This window comes from Pipistrellus hanaki (genome assembly GCF_964339955.1).
Source record: "Pipistrellus hanaki genome assembly, chromosome: 4".
In the NCBI taxonomy this organism is placed as follows: Eukaryota; Metazoa; Chordata; class Mammalia; order Chiroptera; family Vespertilionidae; genus Pipistrellus; species Pipistrellus hanaki.
Window position 1 is genome coordinate 81,267,535 of NC_140506.1, and position 20,329 is coordinate 81,287,863.

General features: G+C 42.2%; 1 protein-coding gene and 1 long non-coding RNA gene across 7 annotated transcripts in view; one reads left to right on the forward strand and one right to left on the reverse strand.

Moving 5' to 3' along the window:
- Window positions 1-20,329, forward strand: part of LOC311621286 — a 62,289-nt gene that overhangs the window by 39,765 nt on the left and 2,195 nt on the right. The window lies entirely within an intron of this gene.
- The window catches only part of MRTFB (myocardin related transcription factor B), a 177,725-nt gene that overhangs the window by 8,670 nt on the left and 148,726 nt on the right, over window positions 1-20,329 (reverse strand). For all 6 annotated transcript variants that reach the window (XR_014794803.1, XM_084881107.1, XM_084881111.1 and 3 more), the window contains 6 exons: window positions 17,181-17,428; window positions 10,555-10,687; window positions 8,434-9,474; window positions 7,034-7,168; window positions 4,074-4,232; window positions 3,672-3,809 (listed from right to left, as the gene is read on the reverse strand). Coding sequence is in view for 5 of the 6 variants with exons in the window: in XM_084881107.1 (XP_084737233.1) it covers window positions 3,672-3,809; window positions 4,074-4,232; window positions 7,034-7,168; window positions 8,434-9,474; window positions 10,555-10,687; window positions 17,181-17,428 (1,854 nt within the window). In the remaining variant the exon portion in view is untranslated. The remainder of the gene's footprint in view (window positions 1-3,671; window positions 3,810-4,073; window positions 4,233-7,033; window positions 7,169-8,433; window positions 9,475-10,554; window positions 10,688-17,180; window positions 17,429-20,329) is intronic.

Below are 20,329 nucleotides of genomic sequence, written 5' to 3' on the forward strand. Positions count from 1 at the left end.
ACGAGATTTCCAATAGCTCTTCATTCTCTCCAACACTTAGTACAGTGAGTCACTTTAATTTTAGACAACTAGCCGAAACCGGTTTGGTTCAGTGGATAGAGCGTCGGCCTGCGGACTGAAAGGTCCCGGGTTCGATTCCAGTCAAGGGCACGTACCTTGGTTGCGGGCACATCCCCAGTGGGGGGTATGCAAGAGGCAACTGGTCGATGTCTCTCTCATCGACGTTTCTAACTCTCTATTCCTCTCTGTGTAAAATCAATAAAATATATTTAAAAAAAAATTTTAGACAGCTAATCGGCCTATAGTGGTATTGCATTGTGGATTTAATGTGCATTTCCTAATGATTTGATGTTGCATCTTTTCACGTGCTTCTCTGCCATCTATTTATCTTTCTTTGGCGATGTGTCTGTTCAAATCCTTTGCCTATTCCAGATTTCTTATGCTTACTGAATCATAAGAAATTACATTTCTTATGGTACATCTTTTCCCAACCATTTACTTTCAACCTGTGTCTTTGTCTTTAAAGTATGCATGTAGATGCACACATTAGTTATCATAAAACTTCTAAAACACTTCGTGGCTAAAAATGCCAGACAGTTATTATCTCACAGTTTCTGAATCAGGAGTTTAGGAATGGTATAGATGGGTAGTTCTGGTTTGGGGTCTTTCATGAGATTGTAGTCAAGATGTTGGCCAGGTTACAGCCATCTCCAGGCTTGGCTGGAGAATGTTCTTTTTTTTCCATGCCAGTGTGAGTTTTTATTATCCTTATTGCTCATCTCAACTTATGGCATAAATTCAGTAGAATAATACTTAAGTTGCTTTAAAATGTAAAACAGATCCCAACTGTGTGTGTGTGTGTGTGTGTATATATATATACACACACACACACACACACACACACACACACACACACACATACACCCTGAGTGGCCAGATTATTATGATCTCTGAACGCATAATCTGGCCACTCAGTGTGTGTGTATTAGAGGTCCAGTGGATGAATTCGTGTATGGGTGGGGTCTGGCCAGGAGGAGGGAACATGGGCAATTGGCCAGCCTGCTGGTCGAACTCCTGGTCCAGGGGACAATTTGCATATTAGCCTCTTATTATATAGGATTATATAGGATATACACTGAGTGGCCAGATTATTATGTGTTCAGAGATCATAATAATCTGGTCACTCAGTGTATATAAATAGAAGGCATTTTATTTATTCCCAAATGGGATTTTTTTTTTGCTTCAAGAAGAATGATTTTAAATATAATAATGTAACATGCAATAAACACTTAATATCTCATGCAAAATGATTTTAAATATAATGTTACATGCAGTAAACACCAACTCAAGAATTATCTTTAATATAATATTACCAACACTGTTCTAACATAGTATGATATCACAAAAGTTGTAGGAAATATTAAAAATCTGCAAATACAGGATTGCTTCTATTATATTCTAAAATATTTTTTTCCATCTATTTATGTTGTTCATTATATTCCACAAATGAGTGAGGTTGTGATATTTTCCTTTTAACTGGCTTATTTTGCTTAGCATGATACTCTCTCGAGGTCCATCCATGCTGTTGCAAATGGTAGGAATTCCTTCTTTTTTACCGCAGCATAGTATTCCATTGTATAGATAACAGTTAAGAAGTATAGCTTTTAAAAATAGCTATACTTCTATATGTCCTCTACAACTTATTTTTTAAAAGCTATACTTAACTATTATCTATACAATATACATTCTTAATTTAATTTTTCATAAGCTACTTAATGCTGCATATCCTATATAATAAAAGCCTAATATGCTAAGTGTCCAACTGTTCGACCAGTTGCTATGATGCGCTCTGACCACCTGGGGGGCAGACCCTCCGACCAGTAGGTTAGCTTGCTGCTGAGGTCCAGCTGATCGGGACTGGGCAAGATGGGCTGGGCATGCCTGGAGCCCTCCCACAGTCTCTCCCTGGCTTCTCAAGCACTTATTTTAATTAATTTCCTTTTCAATGTGCATGAATCTGTGCAATGGGCCTCTGGTAAAATATAAAACTTCTGTAAACATACTGATCCCTTTATTTCCTGTATCCTTTATAAAAGGCTAATATGCTAAGTGTCTACTTGACTGTCCAGGTAATGAAGTCAGGTAGCAATACCTGGCTTCCTCTCCCTAGCGACTAGCCTCCTTGCAATTTCTTCAGCCCAGGAACCTGACTTGATTCATAGCCAGCTGATAGCAAAGGTCAATGCTTACCTTGAGAGAGCCCTGTCCATTGTTTTTATGCATACCTTGAGAGAGCCCTGTCCATTGTTTTTATGCATCTAAGATAACAGAGCAGAGCAATTTTCTTTTCCTCCTAAAGGCATAACCACTGGCACATGGTTATGGAACCCCTCAGTGTTGTTCCTTGATACGATCTCTATGTGCTGTAAAAGAGGTATGTGTTTCTCTATATAACTTCTCCCGCCTCCTTATAACTTCTCCCGCCTCCTTAATTTACCAACAGTGGATTTCAGGTAACCCTCCTTAATTCTTGTCCTTTTGATTATAATGTATAAAATAAGTTACAAAACTGCTATTCTTATGGTGATCAATTTGTCAGTTATAAAAATGTATAAAAGTATGTTGCACACCTGAAAGTAATATAATAGTGCATTATATTTTCTAATTATAAAAAAATAGAGAAAATTACCAGTGGTCCAGTAATATAATAGTGCATGTCAATGTGAATGAAAAGTAAAATAAAATGTCCTTTCTAATCTAGAGATTTTCGTACCTGACATCGTGTGTTTTTTGTGAAGATAGATCCTCTTCTCCTACCTTCCAGAAATCAGTTACTGTATGATCCCATTTATATGTGGAATATAAAAAACCCAAAATAAATGAAGAAAAACCTCCAGAAACAGACTCATAGATATAAAGAACAAGCTGGTGGTTGCCAATAGGAAGGGTCTGGATGATGGAAATAAAAAAGTTAAATACAGTACTCACTTTGCTGCATCTTATTCAATAAACATATTCATTTCATTTAAAAGACTGAGTTATGAAGAAGTATGAGTCCAAATATATCTTAAAGATTTTATAAACATAAAAATGTGTTATATACAGCAGAATATTAATAAAAGGATTCTGGGTGGTAGGACCACTGGTAATTTTCTCTATTTTTTTATAATTAGAAAAAAGTTATGCAAAGATTTTTTCAAGAGACTAGATGTGAGCAAAACATAAATGTTTAGTGAAATGTTAGTAATAAGCTCTTCAAGAGTAAAAACTGACATCAGATTGTTTCAAAACCTCAGACACATTGATATGTCTCTAAATCTACAAGTACTTAGAAGACATGGTTACAGCTGACTTAGTCATGGAAAATGAAGAAAAATATATCAACTTGTCTGTTTCCCTTAGAGGAGGATCTTATTTAGGAAAAAGAAAAGAGGGACCCATGTAACAATCACATCTACCCTAATACAACCCATCCCTCGGCCCAAAGGAGACGCTAAAAGACAAATCCCAAATTTCCGAGTAATTGCAGGTTACACAGCTGTTGAAACCTGCTTGGAAGTTGGGGTCTTTAGAGTAAACATTTAAAATGCAAACAAAGCTCCTAGCCACGAACTTAGAAGAGGGATTCAATGTGAGGATGACAGGTGACAGAAGCCAGTGGCCGCACTTACCTCAGGGAGAGAGGACTGGGTGCTGCGTGTCTGCTTGATGGCCTCCTCGTAGCGGGGCGGGTCTTTCGTCTTGGGGACCGGGCTCCCAAACAGAGAGTGCTGGACGACAAACTGCTGGGGTGGCAGGGGCGAGCTCGGCTGTGGCACACAGAGGGGGGCACATGTCAGCTCTGGCAGGAAGCTTCCCCATGCCTGACTGGCACCAGCTCCGCTTTCCTCACCATGGACCTCCTGGGCCGGGGAGGCGTCTGGCCGAAGACCTACCTGTGAGGCTGTCTTCACTGTGATAGTTTCAGTTATCTCCCCGTGAACACTGATCTCAGTCACTCCCTGCCTAAAGCTCTGGCTGTGGGACGGCCTTACCCAGTAAGCGTGTCGCTGTGGCAGTGGCCGCAGGCTCACCTTGCTGGGCGGGCTCGGTCCGTTTTGCAGGGACGGGAGGGGCGCACTTCTGGACTGGAGAACGCTGCTGGACGTCTTGTTAACGAAGGGCTGCTGGACCGCTGGAGCCGGTGGTCTCTGATATGGAAGAACTGTATTGGATGCCGAGCTTGTGAAAACCTGTAACGAAGAAGTATTTTCCCATCAGTATGCCCGTCCCACTAAAGAAAACCGTGTTTTAAAACAGGTCGGTTAATTTTTTTCTGCCAAGGGCCACAGGGTATACAGGTGAGGGTTTGTGGGCTTTGCTGTCTCCATGGTGACTGCTCCTCTCTGCTGTTCTAGCACAGACGTGGCCTGGACAACATGCAAATAAATGTGTGGGGCGGGTACCGGTACAACTTCATCTACAAAAACGGGCAGGGCTGGATTGGGCCCGTAGGCATGGTTTGCCACCCCACTCAGCATCAGTGGTCCCTTTGCTCATCTTTGGTGGCAGCAGACGGTGTTTTTTTTGGAAAGCAGCATTTCCTCAGCATAATTTCCCTAGTAAACGGCAGTTGAACTTCTTATATTCCTCGCTAGGGTGATCGCATCTTTTCTCCTGGCTCTACTGCTGATGATGAATCTAACGATCCTAAGCCTACTTCTCTCTTCCAACCTTGCTCCCAAGTGCAAAGACACATTTACAAACATAAATTTGGGACATCTCAAATGTAATATATTCCAAACTAAACTTTTCCCTTCTTCCCTCCATCCCTAGCCTCTGAGGGAAAGTAAGTGCTGGTTCTGTCTTCATATGGCTTTAAACTTCAGTAATTGAGCCACCAGTCTAATTTAGTAAGTAGAGCCACCCTCTCCTGTATACCCCCTGGCCTCCTGCATACTCAGAGGCCCCAGCTGAACATGTGCTCTGCCTCCTCTCCTCAGAGCTCACCTTTCCTAGAAATGACCCTGGGATCAGGCCTCTGTTCTTTGCTGTCCTAATCCAGGTCCTTATTATCTGCCACTGGAATCCTGCCCAGCAACCAGGCCATGCCCCCTGCCTGTCAACCCTCCAGGACAATACAGTCTTAGCACATTCCTGACGGAGCTCTGCCACTCACCAGCTCCTCTTTCTTAGGGTAAAAGCTAACCTTTGGCTGACATGCAAACCTTCTCACTACCTGGCCCTTTTCCAAGCTACCTGAAAGGCCACACATGTTGTGGCCATGCTCAGTTTTCCAGTTGCTTAGAAATTTCTCCAAATCCTCTCAAAGCCCCATTTAAAATCTGCCTCCTCCTGAGAAGCTGTCTGATCCATTGGGCAAAGGTGAGATTTCTTCCTGTGGAACTAACTGCAAAGTGTTCTGTTTAGTCCCTTTAAGAGCCAAATGTTTTAAGGCTTTTTACAAATGTATGGCCAGATTAGTGATATTTAACTGTATTTCACAGAACTGGTTTGCTCATAAAAATGTTTTATATACTTTATGCCCTCGTATTCCAAGAGAGAAAAACTTACCCCCTGTATTTTTATTATAATGAGTATTTCTTAAACATGAAAGTAGGTGTGTGTGTGGTTATAGTCCTCTAAAACTAGTGGTTGGCAAACTGCGGCTCGTGAGCCATATGCGGCTGTTTGGCCTCTTGAGTGTGGCTCTTCCACAAAATACCACGTGTGGGCGTGCACGTACAGTGCGATCGAAACTTCATGGCCCATATGCAGAAGTCGGTTTTCTGCTCTCAAAAGAAATTTCAATCGTTGTATTGTTGATATTTGGCTCTGTTGACTAATGAGTTTGCCAACTACTGCTCTATAAACAATACAACTTCTCTGTCAAGACCTTTTAAAAGATTGAATTTCCTAATACTTAGTAAAACATACACAAAAACTTCTTTCTTTAAATTGGGAGTAATGATCCCTAATTCTGGTATTTTGAGATTCAGTGAATAAGTCCTTATTTATCCTGTCTAGATAATGTTTTTCTTCCCCCCCAAAACAAAACTGTCTCAACATTTGAACATTCACTAAGCTTATCACACTAAAATGTCATTTTCAGCCCAAAATAATATGCAGCTAGAACTCTGCATTTTTCAGAGGAGAGACCAAAAGAGAACATGTGTGTTAATGTGCCTCTTCTGACCTGACAGGTCTTTTCTGTCTATCCTCAAGCTCTCAGTCCAGACAGCTCACCCCACCCCTGAGACATACTGACAGGTCTATCTAGTTATCTGGGTTCCTTTATGTTAAAGATGGAAATTCTGGGACTAATACTAATTCTCAAGGTTTGTCATAGTAAGACCTTTCGAGGCCTTGGGATTTTTCTGGCAAGGAGATGTGCACACAGCTCCACCTATTGGATGGTGGGAAGTCTGGCAACTATTGGGGCTACTTAACAAATTTTTTAAGCGGAACTCCTTTAGGGGACAGTGAGCCCTAGATCAACAGCATAATTTTAAAGATGAGGAAACTGACACTCAGAGAAAGCCAGTGAACTGTGCACAAGGCCCATCATGTAGCTGAACCAAATGATAGCCAGAACCAGGCCATCTGGTTCTCAATCCATGAGATGGCAAACTGAAAACACAGAAACGTCTCACTCAAGAGATACATTTCAGAAACTGTCTTTTTCATCTTCAAGTATCTCTTCCCAGGGAATAGCACTTTCCCCTACAAAAATGGTTAATTTAAGAAAAATTTAAACCCAAGAGGACTCTACATATAAAGACTGAAAAAATACCTTTGAAACTTTTACTTAGAAAAGGCATTGAACTGTTAAGACAAGCTATCTTTTAGTAATGAAGAACTCCCTTTCCAAATACTTGGACAATCTGCAGACAAATGGCCTCTGACCTGAGGCTCCCGTGACGGGAGATGGGAGATGAGATGGATCGTAGAGAGAACACAGGAAGCTCCCGGAGGAGGCTCCTGTGAAGATGCTGAGTGTCGAGCAGTTGAGGGACCAGTCAGCCCCGTCTGTCACCCTTTAGTGTTCACCAACCTTTCTGACTTGCGGCTGACTGAGCACGTGCGGTGCGAACGTGCCTGGTTGCTGAGGCGCAGTCTGTGCCAAGCCCGAGGACAAGGTGGTGGTAGCTATCTGAGGCTGAGTCTGGACTCCTGCTTGTGGTGGAGTCTAGAAGGCAAAATCAATAAATAAGCCAATTTAATTGTCAAAATCAAAGTTAGAATCAAGAGTTAGGTGTGAGATAACTGGTCATTTGGGGGATTTTATCTAAAATGAAATAAGATAAAATGTTTACAGATACACACTTTAACTCATCGGCACCTAAATTTGAGCCTTAACAATTCTGAACCATAGAGTTAAATGCCAGACCAGTTATTTTCATGCTCTTATTATTCCTTAAGTGACTAGGACATTCATTTGAAAATTTTGTGAGAATAGAAAACTGAGATAAGAACCTGTAGCGGCTCTACTCCTAATAGGTCAGGTGCCAATAATTTTAAGAGCAGCAGGGAAACTGAGGCCCAAGAGTCTAAATCCCTGCGTTTAAGCTGCAATGCGTCCACTCTCTGGGGACAGTCAGCCACGTGCTGGCGCACACAAGCCCAGAAGGAAATGCGGTTCTTGGCCTAAATGCCAATCCTGAGGGAAGATTTGGACAGAAAAGTTTAGGAAAACTACATTAAAGAGCAGCTTTCCATTTCACAGACTCGTAAAGGTAAAATGGGAATTAGGGTTTTCACCAATGCCAAGGGCCTGTGGGTCACCTCTGCTCAGGATATCTGGGTGGTCAAGGCTGAGGAGCACTGTACGTGGCCCACAGTTTGTTAAAACCCATTGGAATCACATTCCATAACAACGTAGGGCCAATGCACAGGTTACCTAGGCATAAAAGGACATTATACCAGTAACGCTCCATGTGCTCAGGAACACCCTCCCTCTGACTCTGGGGGGGAGCCTTTTCCTTAATGCAGGCACCTTCCCATCGACGGTGCCTCTCAGGGACACGTGGGAGGCAGAACATCAGAGTGGACATCAGAGTCAAAAGGCTGAGGTTTAAACACTAGTTCTGTCCTCGGCAACTTGCCAAACTCAAGGGCCTCAGTTTCCTTATCTAGAAATGGGGTTTATCCTTGGATTTTCTGGGGGAAGGGAGGAGTAAATGAAGTAAGCTATTTAAAATACTTGAGGCTATGCCTTGTGCATTAAAAATACTCAGTAACAATAATCACGATAATGTCATAGGTATGTAAAAACAACAGTACCCCCATTTTTTTACTATCTAAAAAGAGCGCTGATGTTCAAATTCTTGAATGTCTCCCTACCACAGCCCACCAACACAGTTTTCTGCTGTGAAGCCTGATTTGGAAGCATCTATGAAAAAGCTCCATTCCACGTGGGCTGCAAGGCAAGTAGTTAGAAGACAAACTTCACACCTGGAGTTTGAGGCTGCCCACGGGGAGCTGCACGGAGGTGACACTGGAGCCCTGGATGGACACTGGGAGCAGCAGCTGAGCAGTCTGCGTGGCCAGCAGAGCCTGCGGCTGAGCGACAACAGCAGGCGGTGGCTGTGCCTGGGAACTCACGTAAAACTGTGGGACCACGTTTGGCTGCTCTGCCTGGGCCACAGGGACCTCTTGCTTGATCACTACAGCCTTTTTGGCGACAAGGGTCTGGCCACCTACAGAGACAGGCTGCCCCGCAGGATGGCTGGCTACCGGGACAGGCTTCCTGGGGCTGGAGCAGTCAGCGAGTGAGGTCTCATCTTTGACGGAGGAGCCCACACTACCCTGTTTCTGCTCTGACTGGCTGACAGAATGAGCAGGGGCGCTGGGCTGGGGGTCCAGTGGCCGCCTCTGCTGCTGCCCTCGTTTTTCAACCTCCAGTTGCATTTTCAGAACTTCCACGAGCTTCTGCTCTTGTTCCAGTTTCCTCTTTAGCTCTTCGATCTGCTTTTCTTTCTCCTGAAGCTTGCGATCCTTCTCAGCTGCATCCAGTTCCAGAGTGGACAGAGTGCTGCTGGTGGGACTCAGGCTGTCTTCATTACTGGTCACTCTCAACGGAGATGAACACAAGAACTGGGATGGAGACATCATGGTCATAATCTCAGTGAAAGTGTCGGCCATGTTTGTGTCCTCAGTGCTGAGACTGGACTGTTCGGAGGGAGATGGTGAGATTGGCAGAGGCGAGTTAACATTCTCCACGTGGATCACATTGCTGGCTCCAGCAGGGGGCAGTTCTGCCTTGAGAGGGGAGCCCGAGCTTGCCACACAGTTATGCAGGGTGGTGACTGGCACTGCCATGGTGACTTCTGGGCTGCTGGTGATGACAGCAGATGTTGATACGGCCACGATGCCATCAGCAGCAGCTCCGTTGCTGTTCATCTCCTGGAAGGGTTTCAAGCGTTCGATAAGGTTTGGTTTGGTGCCTGACACTGGAAGACCTCTCAGCTTCAGTTCTGTTTTCAGTTCTGACACCTGGAAGAACAAACACATCAGCTCTCTGTGTCTGGTGTAGCTTTCTGACAAATCTATAGGACGACAACTCCTATATTATTGCACAGCTGAAAGTGGGGCCATTTCACTTTACAGCCCTGAAGAATTCGGAAGGCCAGTGATAATAAGGGTTTTTAGAGGGCAATTCCTCTGTTGTGTCAAAGAAATGATTTACTACCAGAAATGATAACCGCTACATTTATTGAGTAATTACTATGTGCCAGACACTGTTGGAAGTGGTTAATTCTTTCAATTAATCTTCACATGAGGTGTTGGTATTATTGTTTCCATTTTAAAGATGAGGAGATCAAGGAAAGAGAGGCTGAATCACTAGTCCAAGCTACACAGATAACGGAAGGCTGAGCTGGGGGCAGAAACCCAGAAAGGCTGCCCTGAGATCACATTCTTAACTGTTACGTTTCCCTGCTTCTACCAGACTTGGCAATGAGCAGGGAAGGAAAAAATCTGCCTCTAGAGTCAGAACAGGTATGGTGCTGACATATAGCATATGCTCAATAAATGAGAGTTATTACTGGTCATTGTAATAACACTGTAAAATAAACTTAATGGACGTGAAAGGAAAGTACCTCTATAAGGGTTATCATATAGTTGGTAAAGTTGAATGTATACCAAGTGGCCAGATTATTATGATCTCTGAATGCATAATAATCTGGCCACTCAGAGAGAGAGAGAGAGAGAGGGGGGGGGGGGGAGAGGGAGAGAATACATATACATATACAAATACATATACATATACGTATATTAGAGACTTGGTGCGTGAATTCGTGCATGGGTGGGTCTGGCCAGCCTGGCCAGGGGGAGGGGACATGGGCGGTTGACTGGCCTGCCTGCTGGCCCAACTCCTGGTTGAGGGGACAATTTGCATATTAGCCTTTTATTATATAGGATATACACTGAGAGACCAGATTATTATGCCTTCAGAGGTCATAATAATCTGGCCACTCAGTGTATACTGAAAACTACTTGCTAGACAAATCTGGAAAATCATCATTTACACTTCTGTAGTACAATGGGTAAATAGACTCTACTTGGAATCATCACCTTTAAGTCATCCAAACTGGGAGGCAGAGGTCCTGGCTTCCTCACAGGAGCAGATGCATTCGGTCTTGGTGTGTTAGGTATAGTATTGTTCAAAGCTGAATTGCCACTGTTGTTATTTTTGTCATTGAGTGGCCTTCAAAAGAAAAAGAAAATTAGAGTGTATAATAAAACTAGTGGCCTGATGCACAGATTCGTGCACAGTGAAAGGAAATTAATTAGAATATTTTAATATCGCTATCTGCCCTTTATAATAGAAGTGTCAGAAATGAAAGAAAATTAGTAAGATGTATATGAAAATAATATATAAATTAATAAATAACATGATATAACAAAGACATGATATAAAAACAAAAACATGATATAACATTGATAAAAACGACTGATAAATTGATTAAACTTATTCTAATATCTCCCTGTATACCACATTAAGAGTAAAAATACTTTCAGAGTGCCTGACTAATTTCCTTTGTGATGAAGTATCTATTTAAAATTTTATCACACACTCTTCAAACTCAAAAGAAAGCAACATATAACTGACCATGTCCAAAAACAGGTTCAATTAGGAATATTGCTACTCTGTCTATAGTTTGTCCTTGTGACTTATTAATAGTTATTGCAAATGCTGGCATCACGGGAAACTGTCTTTGAATTAATTTAAATGGGAGGCTAGTATCAGATGGGGACAAATCAATTCTTTGAATCAGGACAACCTCTCCTTCTGCAGATCCTATTAATACTTATGTCAGGTTGCAATATTGTGATAATAAATCTAGTACCATTACAAAGACCCCACTTACTATTAAGATTTCTCAGTAGCATGATGATTGCACCTACTTTTAATTTTAATTTATACATGGCATTCCCGAAGGAGTATTATTATTTAGAAATTCGATGGAAAAATTTTCCTTTTTGGCATCATCCGTTGAATCGATGGAATCACTTTCAGCTTCAGAGGTACATTATAAAATAGTTGGTCTTCAGATACATTTTGTCGATGACGCTGGCTTCTTTAGGCTTCAGAGGTATGTTGTGCCAGTAGTTGGTCTTCAGACATATTCTTTTGATGACACCGCTTTCTTTCAGCTTCAGAATGTCAACAAAAACAACCAAATTCATGATTCACAATGACAAATTGAAACACGTGTATGATTGTGCCAGTGAGAGCTTTATATGTATCATGCATGCACGAGTCAACATTTATTTTTAATAGCCAATGTGTGTCATATATACCAGCTGGTCAGTCAGTCGCATGGTGAGTCACTTAGCCTTTTATATATATAGATAATTTCTGGATTTGACATTGCTTCTGCTAAAAATGTGACTGTTAAGTGAGGAGGAGAAAAATACCATAGTCATGAATTGGAGGACTCAATATGGTAAAGATGTCAATCAAATCAGGTTCCAATAAAAATTCCTGCAGGTTCTGCTTGCTTTGTAGAGATTTAAAGTGATTCTAACCTTTTTATGGAAATGCAAAGCACAAAGAATGGCCTAAAAAAGGAAAGCAAAGCTGGGAGAGCCATACCAGCAAACACTGACAGTTATTACAAAGCCAGTTACTCACATGGTGTGGTGCTGGTGCAAGGACAAAGCCTCAGACACATCAAGATCAGAAAATGCAGAAACAGACCCCACATACATTGGTGACACCCACTGCAGTTCTATTAAATGGTACTGGCCACACTGGAAAAAATACTGCTCCTGATGAACCCCTACCTCATATTATCTTCAAAAACCTAAATGTGGCTCTAGACAACCTATCGATGTGTCTTTTTTACATCTCTCTATCTCTCTCTCTCTCTCTCTCTCCCTCCCTCCCTCCCCACTTCCACACTCTCTCTCTCTAAAAAAAAAAAAAAAAAAAAAAAAAAAAAAAAAAAAAAAGGAAAAAAAGGAAAAATATCCTTAGGCAAGGATTAATAAAAACAAAATCCCTAAATGTGAATTTTGAAAACAATAAAGCTTTTAGAAGAAAACTAGGATAATATCTTCATGGCTTTTGGATAGAAAATATCAATATTTCTTAAACAGGACACAAAAAGCTCTAAATAAAGAGGCTGAAAGACAAGCCAAAGCCACTGAAGAAATATTTGTAATATATATATTTTTTTTCCGACAAAGGCTTCATATCTACAATATACTAAGAGTCCTACAAATCAGTAAGAAAATGACAGAAAACCCAATGGGAAAATCCTGGGTAAGCATATCACAAGAAGGTATACCCAAATGATCAATAAACGTGAACAAGACCTTAACCTCAACAGGCAGGAGGAAAATGCAAATGAAATGCAAAGAGAACAACACCGCACATCCAGAAGGATGGCTGCTAGACCAACACCGCCAATACCAACTCCTTGGAACAGTCAGGACTCTCCCATACACACTGCCAGACTGTGCATTGGGACAACCACGCTGGAGAACTATTTCACAGTAACCACTTAAAAAACCCATGCCTATCCTCTGACCCACCAGTTCCATTCCTGACAGACACCTGACAAAGACATACATTTGTCAGCCATAAGATGCAGACTAGGATATTTATTACGTATGTCATTTTTCATATCAGCCCCAATTGGAAGCAACCCAACTGTCCATCAAGAGTATGATGGATAAATTACAGGATACCAGTCAGCAATAAAAATGAACTGCTATTTGCACCAGTGAAGATGCATCTCACAAACATAATGATGAGAAAAGAAGCCAGACACACAGGTGTACTATAGGTTTGCATTTATATAATGTTCAAAAGCAGGCAAAACTAATCTATAGAATAGAAGTCAGGAAAGTTACCGAGAGAGGGACTGATAATGTTGCTTTTCTTTAAAAATTTTTTAAATTTATTAATATTAGAGCGTGAAAAGGAGAAACACTGATCTGCTGTTTTACCTATCTATGCATTTATTCATTGATTTTAAAAAAATATATATTGATTTTTCACAGAGAGGAAGAGAGAGGGAGAGTTAGAAACATCGATGAGAGAGAATCATCGATCAGTTGCCTCTTGCACAATCCCTACTGGGGATGCGCCCGCAACCAAGGTACATGCCCTTGACCGGAATCGAACCCGGGACCTTTCAGTCCCCATGCTCACGCTCTATCCACTGAGCCAAACCGGTCCCGGCTATTCACTGATTATTGTATGTGTCCGGACTGAGGATCAAACCCGCAACCTTGGCCTATCAGGACAATGCTCCAACCAACCAAGCTACTTGACCCCGGCTAATGATAATTTTAAAAAGAAGAAGAATTAGAACATTAATTTATACAATGTCATTAAAAATATATATATATTTTTAATAAAAATATGTATTTTATTGATTTTTTACAGAGAGGGAGGGAGAGGGATAGAGAGTTAGAAACATCGATGAGAGAGAATCATCCATCAGCTGCCTCCTGCACACCCTCCACTTGGGATGTGCCCGCAACCAAGGTACATGCCCTTGACTGGAATCGAACCCGGGACCTTTCAGTCCGCAGGCCAACGCTCTATCCACTGAACCACATGGCTAGGGCAAAAATATATTCTTATTGATTTCAGAGAGGAAGGGAGAGGGAGAAATAGAAACATCAATGATGAGAGAGAATCACTGATCTGCTGCCTTTTGCATGCCCCCTCCTGGGGATCGAGCCCACAACCCGGGCATGTGCCCTTGTCCGGAATCAAACCCAGGACCCTTCAGTCCACATATTGATGCTCTATCCACTGAGCCAAACTGGCCAGGGCATGTTCCACTTCTTGATGTAGGTGGTAATATGGGCACGCTTACTTTGGCATTAATTTTTACTTACAATTTATGGACTTTCTGTATGTAAGATATACTTCATTTTAAAAGTTTATTAAAAAATGTTGGTTAGTCAGTTGTCAAGTTCCAAAGTTAGGTGCTTTTGTACCAATTTCCCTAAAAGTCTGTCTGAGGCCCATGGAGGAAGGGACACATGGAGCCCCAGGGCCCAGGTGCTGCCCAGGGCAAGAGGTCAACTGGGACCTGCCCTTCGACGCCAGACACTCACACTTCCGATTGCCGGCCAGGCCTAGGGACTGTGCTCATGCATGATCTCATGCACCGGGCCTCTAGCATTCAATATTGTCCCTGTAAGGAGCCTTTTTAGACACTATTTTCTTATCGCTCTCCCTATGAAATTTTAATACCATGGCTATGCTGCAGTGCTTATCTATGTATTGTATCTATGTATGTGCTTTATTAAATAAAAATGTAAGCTTCCCCTCAACCAACTTTTGGTCCCTTGTGAATGAGATAATCTCGAGTATACATAATTTCAGTGAATTATTCTATCCATGCTCTTTTTGGTTGAAATTCTACAATACTCCTGGTTACTATGATGAACAGTTCAGTGTTTAATTCCACCTTTAAAGTAATGGAAATAAATTAACCTATTTTTTCCCCAAATCAAGAGGAAAAAAGAGGAAGTTAGGGGGGGATAAATGTGATCATTGTGTGGATGAGAAACCTGAAGTTGACAGAGATGGCATGACCTTCCAGGAACCTTCAGCCAGTGTGTGGGATTACAGCCCTGTGCATTCAGGCTCTTGTTCCTTCCATGGTACCAAAGGCTGCATTATCAAGAAAATCCCACTACTGCAGGCACTGCAGTACTTCCACATTTAGTTTCTCATAATGGAGTTTTGGTAAAAAAAAAAAAAAAGTGTTAAAGCCAGTTCCATTTCTAGGACTTGGAAGCTAAACAGAACTGGTGTTCAGTCCTCGTGTGGTGAGACAGCACTGAAGAACCATGGTCTTGCCTCCTCCTGGTCCCTGGGTCTTCCTGTGTGAAGTTTTCCTTGACGGCTTGGCTTGGTCACTTCAGTGGTGGGTATGTTTGCGGAGGACGGGGGACGGGAAGCCTTGGGAAAACGAAGAACTGTAGAGTTCAGAAGCCCACTCCTCAGATGTATTCTTCTCATCTACAAAGCCAGTCCCATGCAGCCAATACCTTTCATTACAGGAAAGACTATTCCATAGACAGACAGCACAAAAAATCCTTTTATGGGGTTTCAGTTGACCAGTTTCCTCGCCTGGGAAAGGGATCAACAATATTGGTCCCCGGAGAGTAACCGTGCGGATGATGATGATGTGAGGTGCTGAGCATACTGCCTGGGGCATCGCTGCTGTTACTACCATGGAGCCCAAGGAGGGCGGAGGCAGTGGGGATACCGCCGACGTGGACAGAGCAGCCAAGTGGCGCCTTTCGTTTCTGATGCTCTTTCAGCTCTTGGTCTTCCTGGTCTCCTGCCAATGTCAACAGCTGTCTCAGGCTTGCTTGCTCTTAAAATAATAACACGCTACAAGATTCTTCCCTCCTTCATCTCCGTGCCCTGATGTTGTAAATTTCAGTGCTTCCCAGTAAAGTCTGAATGACTGACTGGTCTAACCTTTCTTGACATATTTGGTTCTTGCAAGAAAACATATTCGGAGGTCTTTCTTACAGAGAAGCTGCTTAGTGGGTCTTGCTTTCCACTCCCGGGAGGAATGCTTAGCCTTCTGTGTCTCCAGATCATGTGATTACAAGTCAAGGGGCTTGAACTAGAGAATAATTTTTCCCTGTATGAGATTTGATCTTTTTTTAGGGTTTCTTTTCCAAGTTGAATATAAATATCCCTTCCTCCTAAAAAGTGAACAAAGTGAAGGATGGGGGCTTTGCATTTTTACCTGTTTCCTAGAAAAAGCATTTGAGGATGCATAAATTTCTTTTATTACATAATTAAAACAAGCCATGGATGTCTTGCTATGGATTCAATCGCAGAAACTGCCAGAACTTACTCACTCTATCCCTCCCAATTGGGCTCAAACTGTGGAAAAATGTTTCTTCTCCATGGCTGTTGGTCACAAAGACTTTTCATTCACTGTCTTTTGGGACATCTGTCCTGTTCCTCCTTTTCCATTATCATTGCCATTTCATCTTCTGGGATCTACTTTAACTGCAAAATTCCCAACTGGTTTTCCTATTTCCAGACCTCCCTTCGGTATTGGCGTCAAATGATTCTTTCCTGCATGTTGGTTTTACCATGTCAGTGCAGCCTCTGAAACAACTACCACATCAAGAGTAGAGCTGGCCCGATTTCAGGTTCCTGCAGACATCAGGCCTACTCAATTCTGTCCTCCACTTTCTTTAAAAACAAGTCATGTTCGTTATTCAACAGGCCATTTTTCTCACAATCCAATGAACAGGCACTGCACTCTGTACCTCCACTCATATCGTCCCCTTTGCTCAGAGGGCACTTCCCATTCCAGGACCTTTCCCACATACACATCCTGCCTTTTTCATAAAACTTTGACCACTCCAAGTTTTATGGTCCTGTTTTACCAGCTCTTATGCTTTCTCATTGCATTTACCACTAGGCAAATCTTTATTGAATGCATAATTGTGAAAAGTCACTTCTAACTTTAAAATTCAGAGCCGACTTAGGAGGACAAAACCGAGTGGCATGCAAGCTATTCTCACTGTGCTGACTTCAGACACTGTATGAGAAGCTTTGATGGTAACAAAATAAAAACGGTCATTAAGCACAAATAAATCACAACATCCAACCTTCAGTAACTAATGGATCCTCATAAAAACCACAATAAAACCCACTTTAGAAGCCAGCCCCAGCCCCGGCCCCATACTTGAGTGGCGCAGGCAGGATGGTCTGGTAGTTGTAGTGCTGCTGCTGCTGGCTCAGGATCTGCAGCTGCAGGAACAGCTGCTGCTGCTGGAGCAGGCGGGCGTAGTTCGAGTCCAGCTGCGGCTCGCTCTTCTCGCCTTTCTGGTCCGGGGGAATGTACTGGTGGTACTTCAACTTCTTTACCCGTGGTTTGGGGTCCTTGCATTTTTTGCTACGGTGCTTGTCATTTGAATTCTTGGGGTGGCTTTGCTATTTATGAGAAAAAGGGAATAAGAACATTTTAAGAGGTGCCACCACATGCAATCTATTTTATTGTGCCTCAAGATTTGGAATGAAAAAGCAACGCAGCTTCCAGAACTGGTAGAGCCACTGTGGAAAGCAATATACCATATACGTTTAGAGAGTCAGGAAAACATTCACATATTCCCTTGATCAAGAAATGTTGCTCCTAAGAACTCATTTCTCCCTCAGACTACGGGCAAGATGCTCAGCTTAGCATCATCCATTCACATTCAACAATAGTCACTCTCAGTCTTCTGTGAAGACACATTGCCAAGTGCTTCCATATATTATCTCCCAGTGAAAAAGACGTTGTAAATTAAGTATACAATAGAAAAAAAATTAGGTCCATGCAAATCGACCATACAGCGGAACAACTAGTAGCTATGATGCACAATGACCTCAGACACTAAACCCAGAAGCTGCCCCCTGGTGGTCAGTGCACTCCCCCTGCTCAGTCAGAAGCTTTGCTCACAGCTGGTGAGCACAGCGGGGGTGGCAGGAGCCTTTCCCACTTCTGCAACAGCACTAAGGATGTCCTACTGACAGCTTAGTCCTGCTCCCTGTTGGGAGCTGGGGGGCTAAGCTGTCAGTCAGACATCCCTTGAGGGCTCCTGGACTGCGAGAGGGCTCAGGCTGGGTTGAGGGACCCCACAAGTGCACAAATTTCATGTACTGCACCTCTAATTTCACTATAACTATGTAATATTTTATAATCATTAAAAAATAATGGAGCCTGTTCAGTATGGCTCAGTGATTGAACCATGAGGTCACAGTGATTCCCAGTCCCAACTCATATGCCTGGGTTGTGGGCTCAATCCCCAGTGGGGGTCAACAGGAAGCAGCCAATCAATGATTCTCTCTCATCATTGAAGTTTCTCTCTTTCTCTCCTTTCCTTTATGAAATCAATAAAAATATATTTTAAAAAAATCAATGGAGAATATGCAAAAACAGAAAAATGCTTGTAATGAGAATCAAGTGGAATAAAGGCTATGCATTTCTATGGAAAGTACACACAACGCAAAAATAGTGAGCAATGTAATATGTGCTTAAAATTTTTTACAAAAATATATTTGTATTTTGAAAATGGTGTGTGAGACCCCATCTTATGATTAAGATTCAGATGACTCCTGAGTTTTCTTTCTCCTCCATTCATAAGTTTTCAGATCACTTTCTACTTTTCAGTATTCATATTATAACTTTCTTTGAAAAAAAAAAAGATCACCAACAAAGCAATAAGGTATAAGAAATTATTCCTAAACTTCCTTAGGTAGAATACTCAATAAGAAGACTTTTGAGAAGTACTACATTAAATATGGCTAATGGTATCATTTTATATGTGTTCATATTTGAGTTAGGAAATTTTTTTAAAAAATCACCATATTCTACAGACCAGACACCATAGCTATTAATATTTACTTTTTGCCCATAGATACCCTCATGGCAACTCCCTCACCTCTTTTAGATCCCGCCCAAGCATGCTTGTCTGCTTGGCAGCTCCAGTCCTCACTTTATCTTCACTATCAGCCCTCTCTGTTTTTCTGTTTACCTCCCAGTCCTAATCAAGGAGAGGTGCCTTGTCATTCCTTCACTGCTTCAGTGACTCTATACCCAGAACAGTGCCTGGCACATAAAAAGTGCTAGATAAGTATTTGCTGAATAAATTAATGATGAATGTTATGCAATTAGAAATCACTTGAATTGTCAGGCATTCACTACACATCCCAATGTCAGGAAATGTCCTTGCCCTTTAAAAATCCTCCTGTAATCTCACAGTATTAGTCAGTTCACTGTCACGTGCTTATGTTTTTATCAATAATACATTTTATTTCCAGTCTTTTCAAACTGAGCATAACAATGAATGGGGTCTGGGTTTTGGAGGTATGACTATAACTGTTAGATAGCGGTAAAACACTGACCCGATTGCGACCAGGAAGCTACCTGCTGACAAGGGAGGGGACACAAACTCAAAAACCAGTGTTCCTCAGACCAAATCTGCTATTACCTATTTACCTATTAGCTGGAACATGTCTATTCTCTCAGGAAGTGAGGATGGGAAACAGCTTTCCTCATAGAAAAAGCCAAACAATTGTGATCTGTTTCCTAATATGTACCGTCCTTTCCTCCACTGGCAGAGTCCTAGGGTTACCTCCCCAACCCCTGGATCTCACATTCTTACACAATGCCTGTGGCCGCACAACCAAGGCCCTCCTTACAGGCAGACATAGTGAAGAGGAGAACTTGGAAGAGTAGGAGAGGCAGAGAACAAATTCTCAGTCTCTGAAGGGAAAAATGGGTTGGCATTCAAATGCTCTTTGTGCCATTGTGGTACATGCTTGGGGGTGTGGGAGGAGGTAAGAGCTGATTTTATTGACACGGTTGCCACTTGGCACCCTCTGGAGTTTCTGGCTCCAATACTTAGCGATGGTAGATGGTGAAATATATTGCTATATACCCTTGAAGGCACATAGATGCAGCCACTCTGACAAAGAGAGCCAGGAGTAGAAAGAGAACCTCCTGTCAGGGACAAGGACAGGCCCGGGGACAGGAGGAGATGAGCACTGTGCCTCTGAAGAGTCCTGCAATGGGTTAATGAGAAGGCAGAAAGAGGGCTGGCCTGGCACTTGGGAGACTGCATCCTTCCTAGCCTGGTCACTTCACTTCTTTGGGCCTCAGTCTCCTCATCTGAAAGGTGGTGAGAGGGTTAGCTGGCTCCTTAATGTCCTTTTTTAGTTTGAGATCTGTGTTCTGCTAGTTTTGGCAAAAGCCACATTGGGATGAATAAAGTATTCTGCAGGTTTTCCACTACCCCCACTTTATTTAGCAGTTTTAAGTACACTTCAAAAAACTTGAAAAATGTACTATACAGC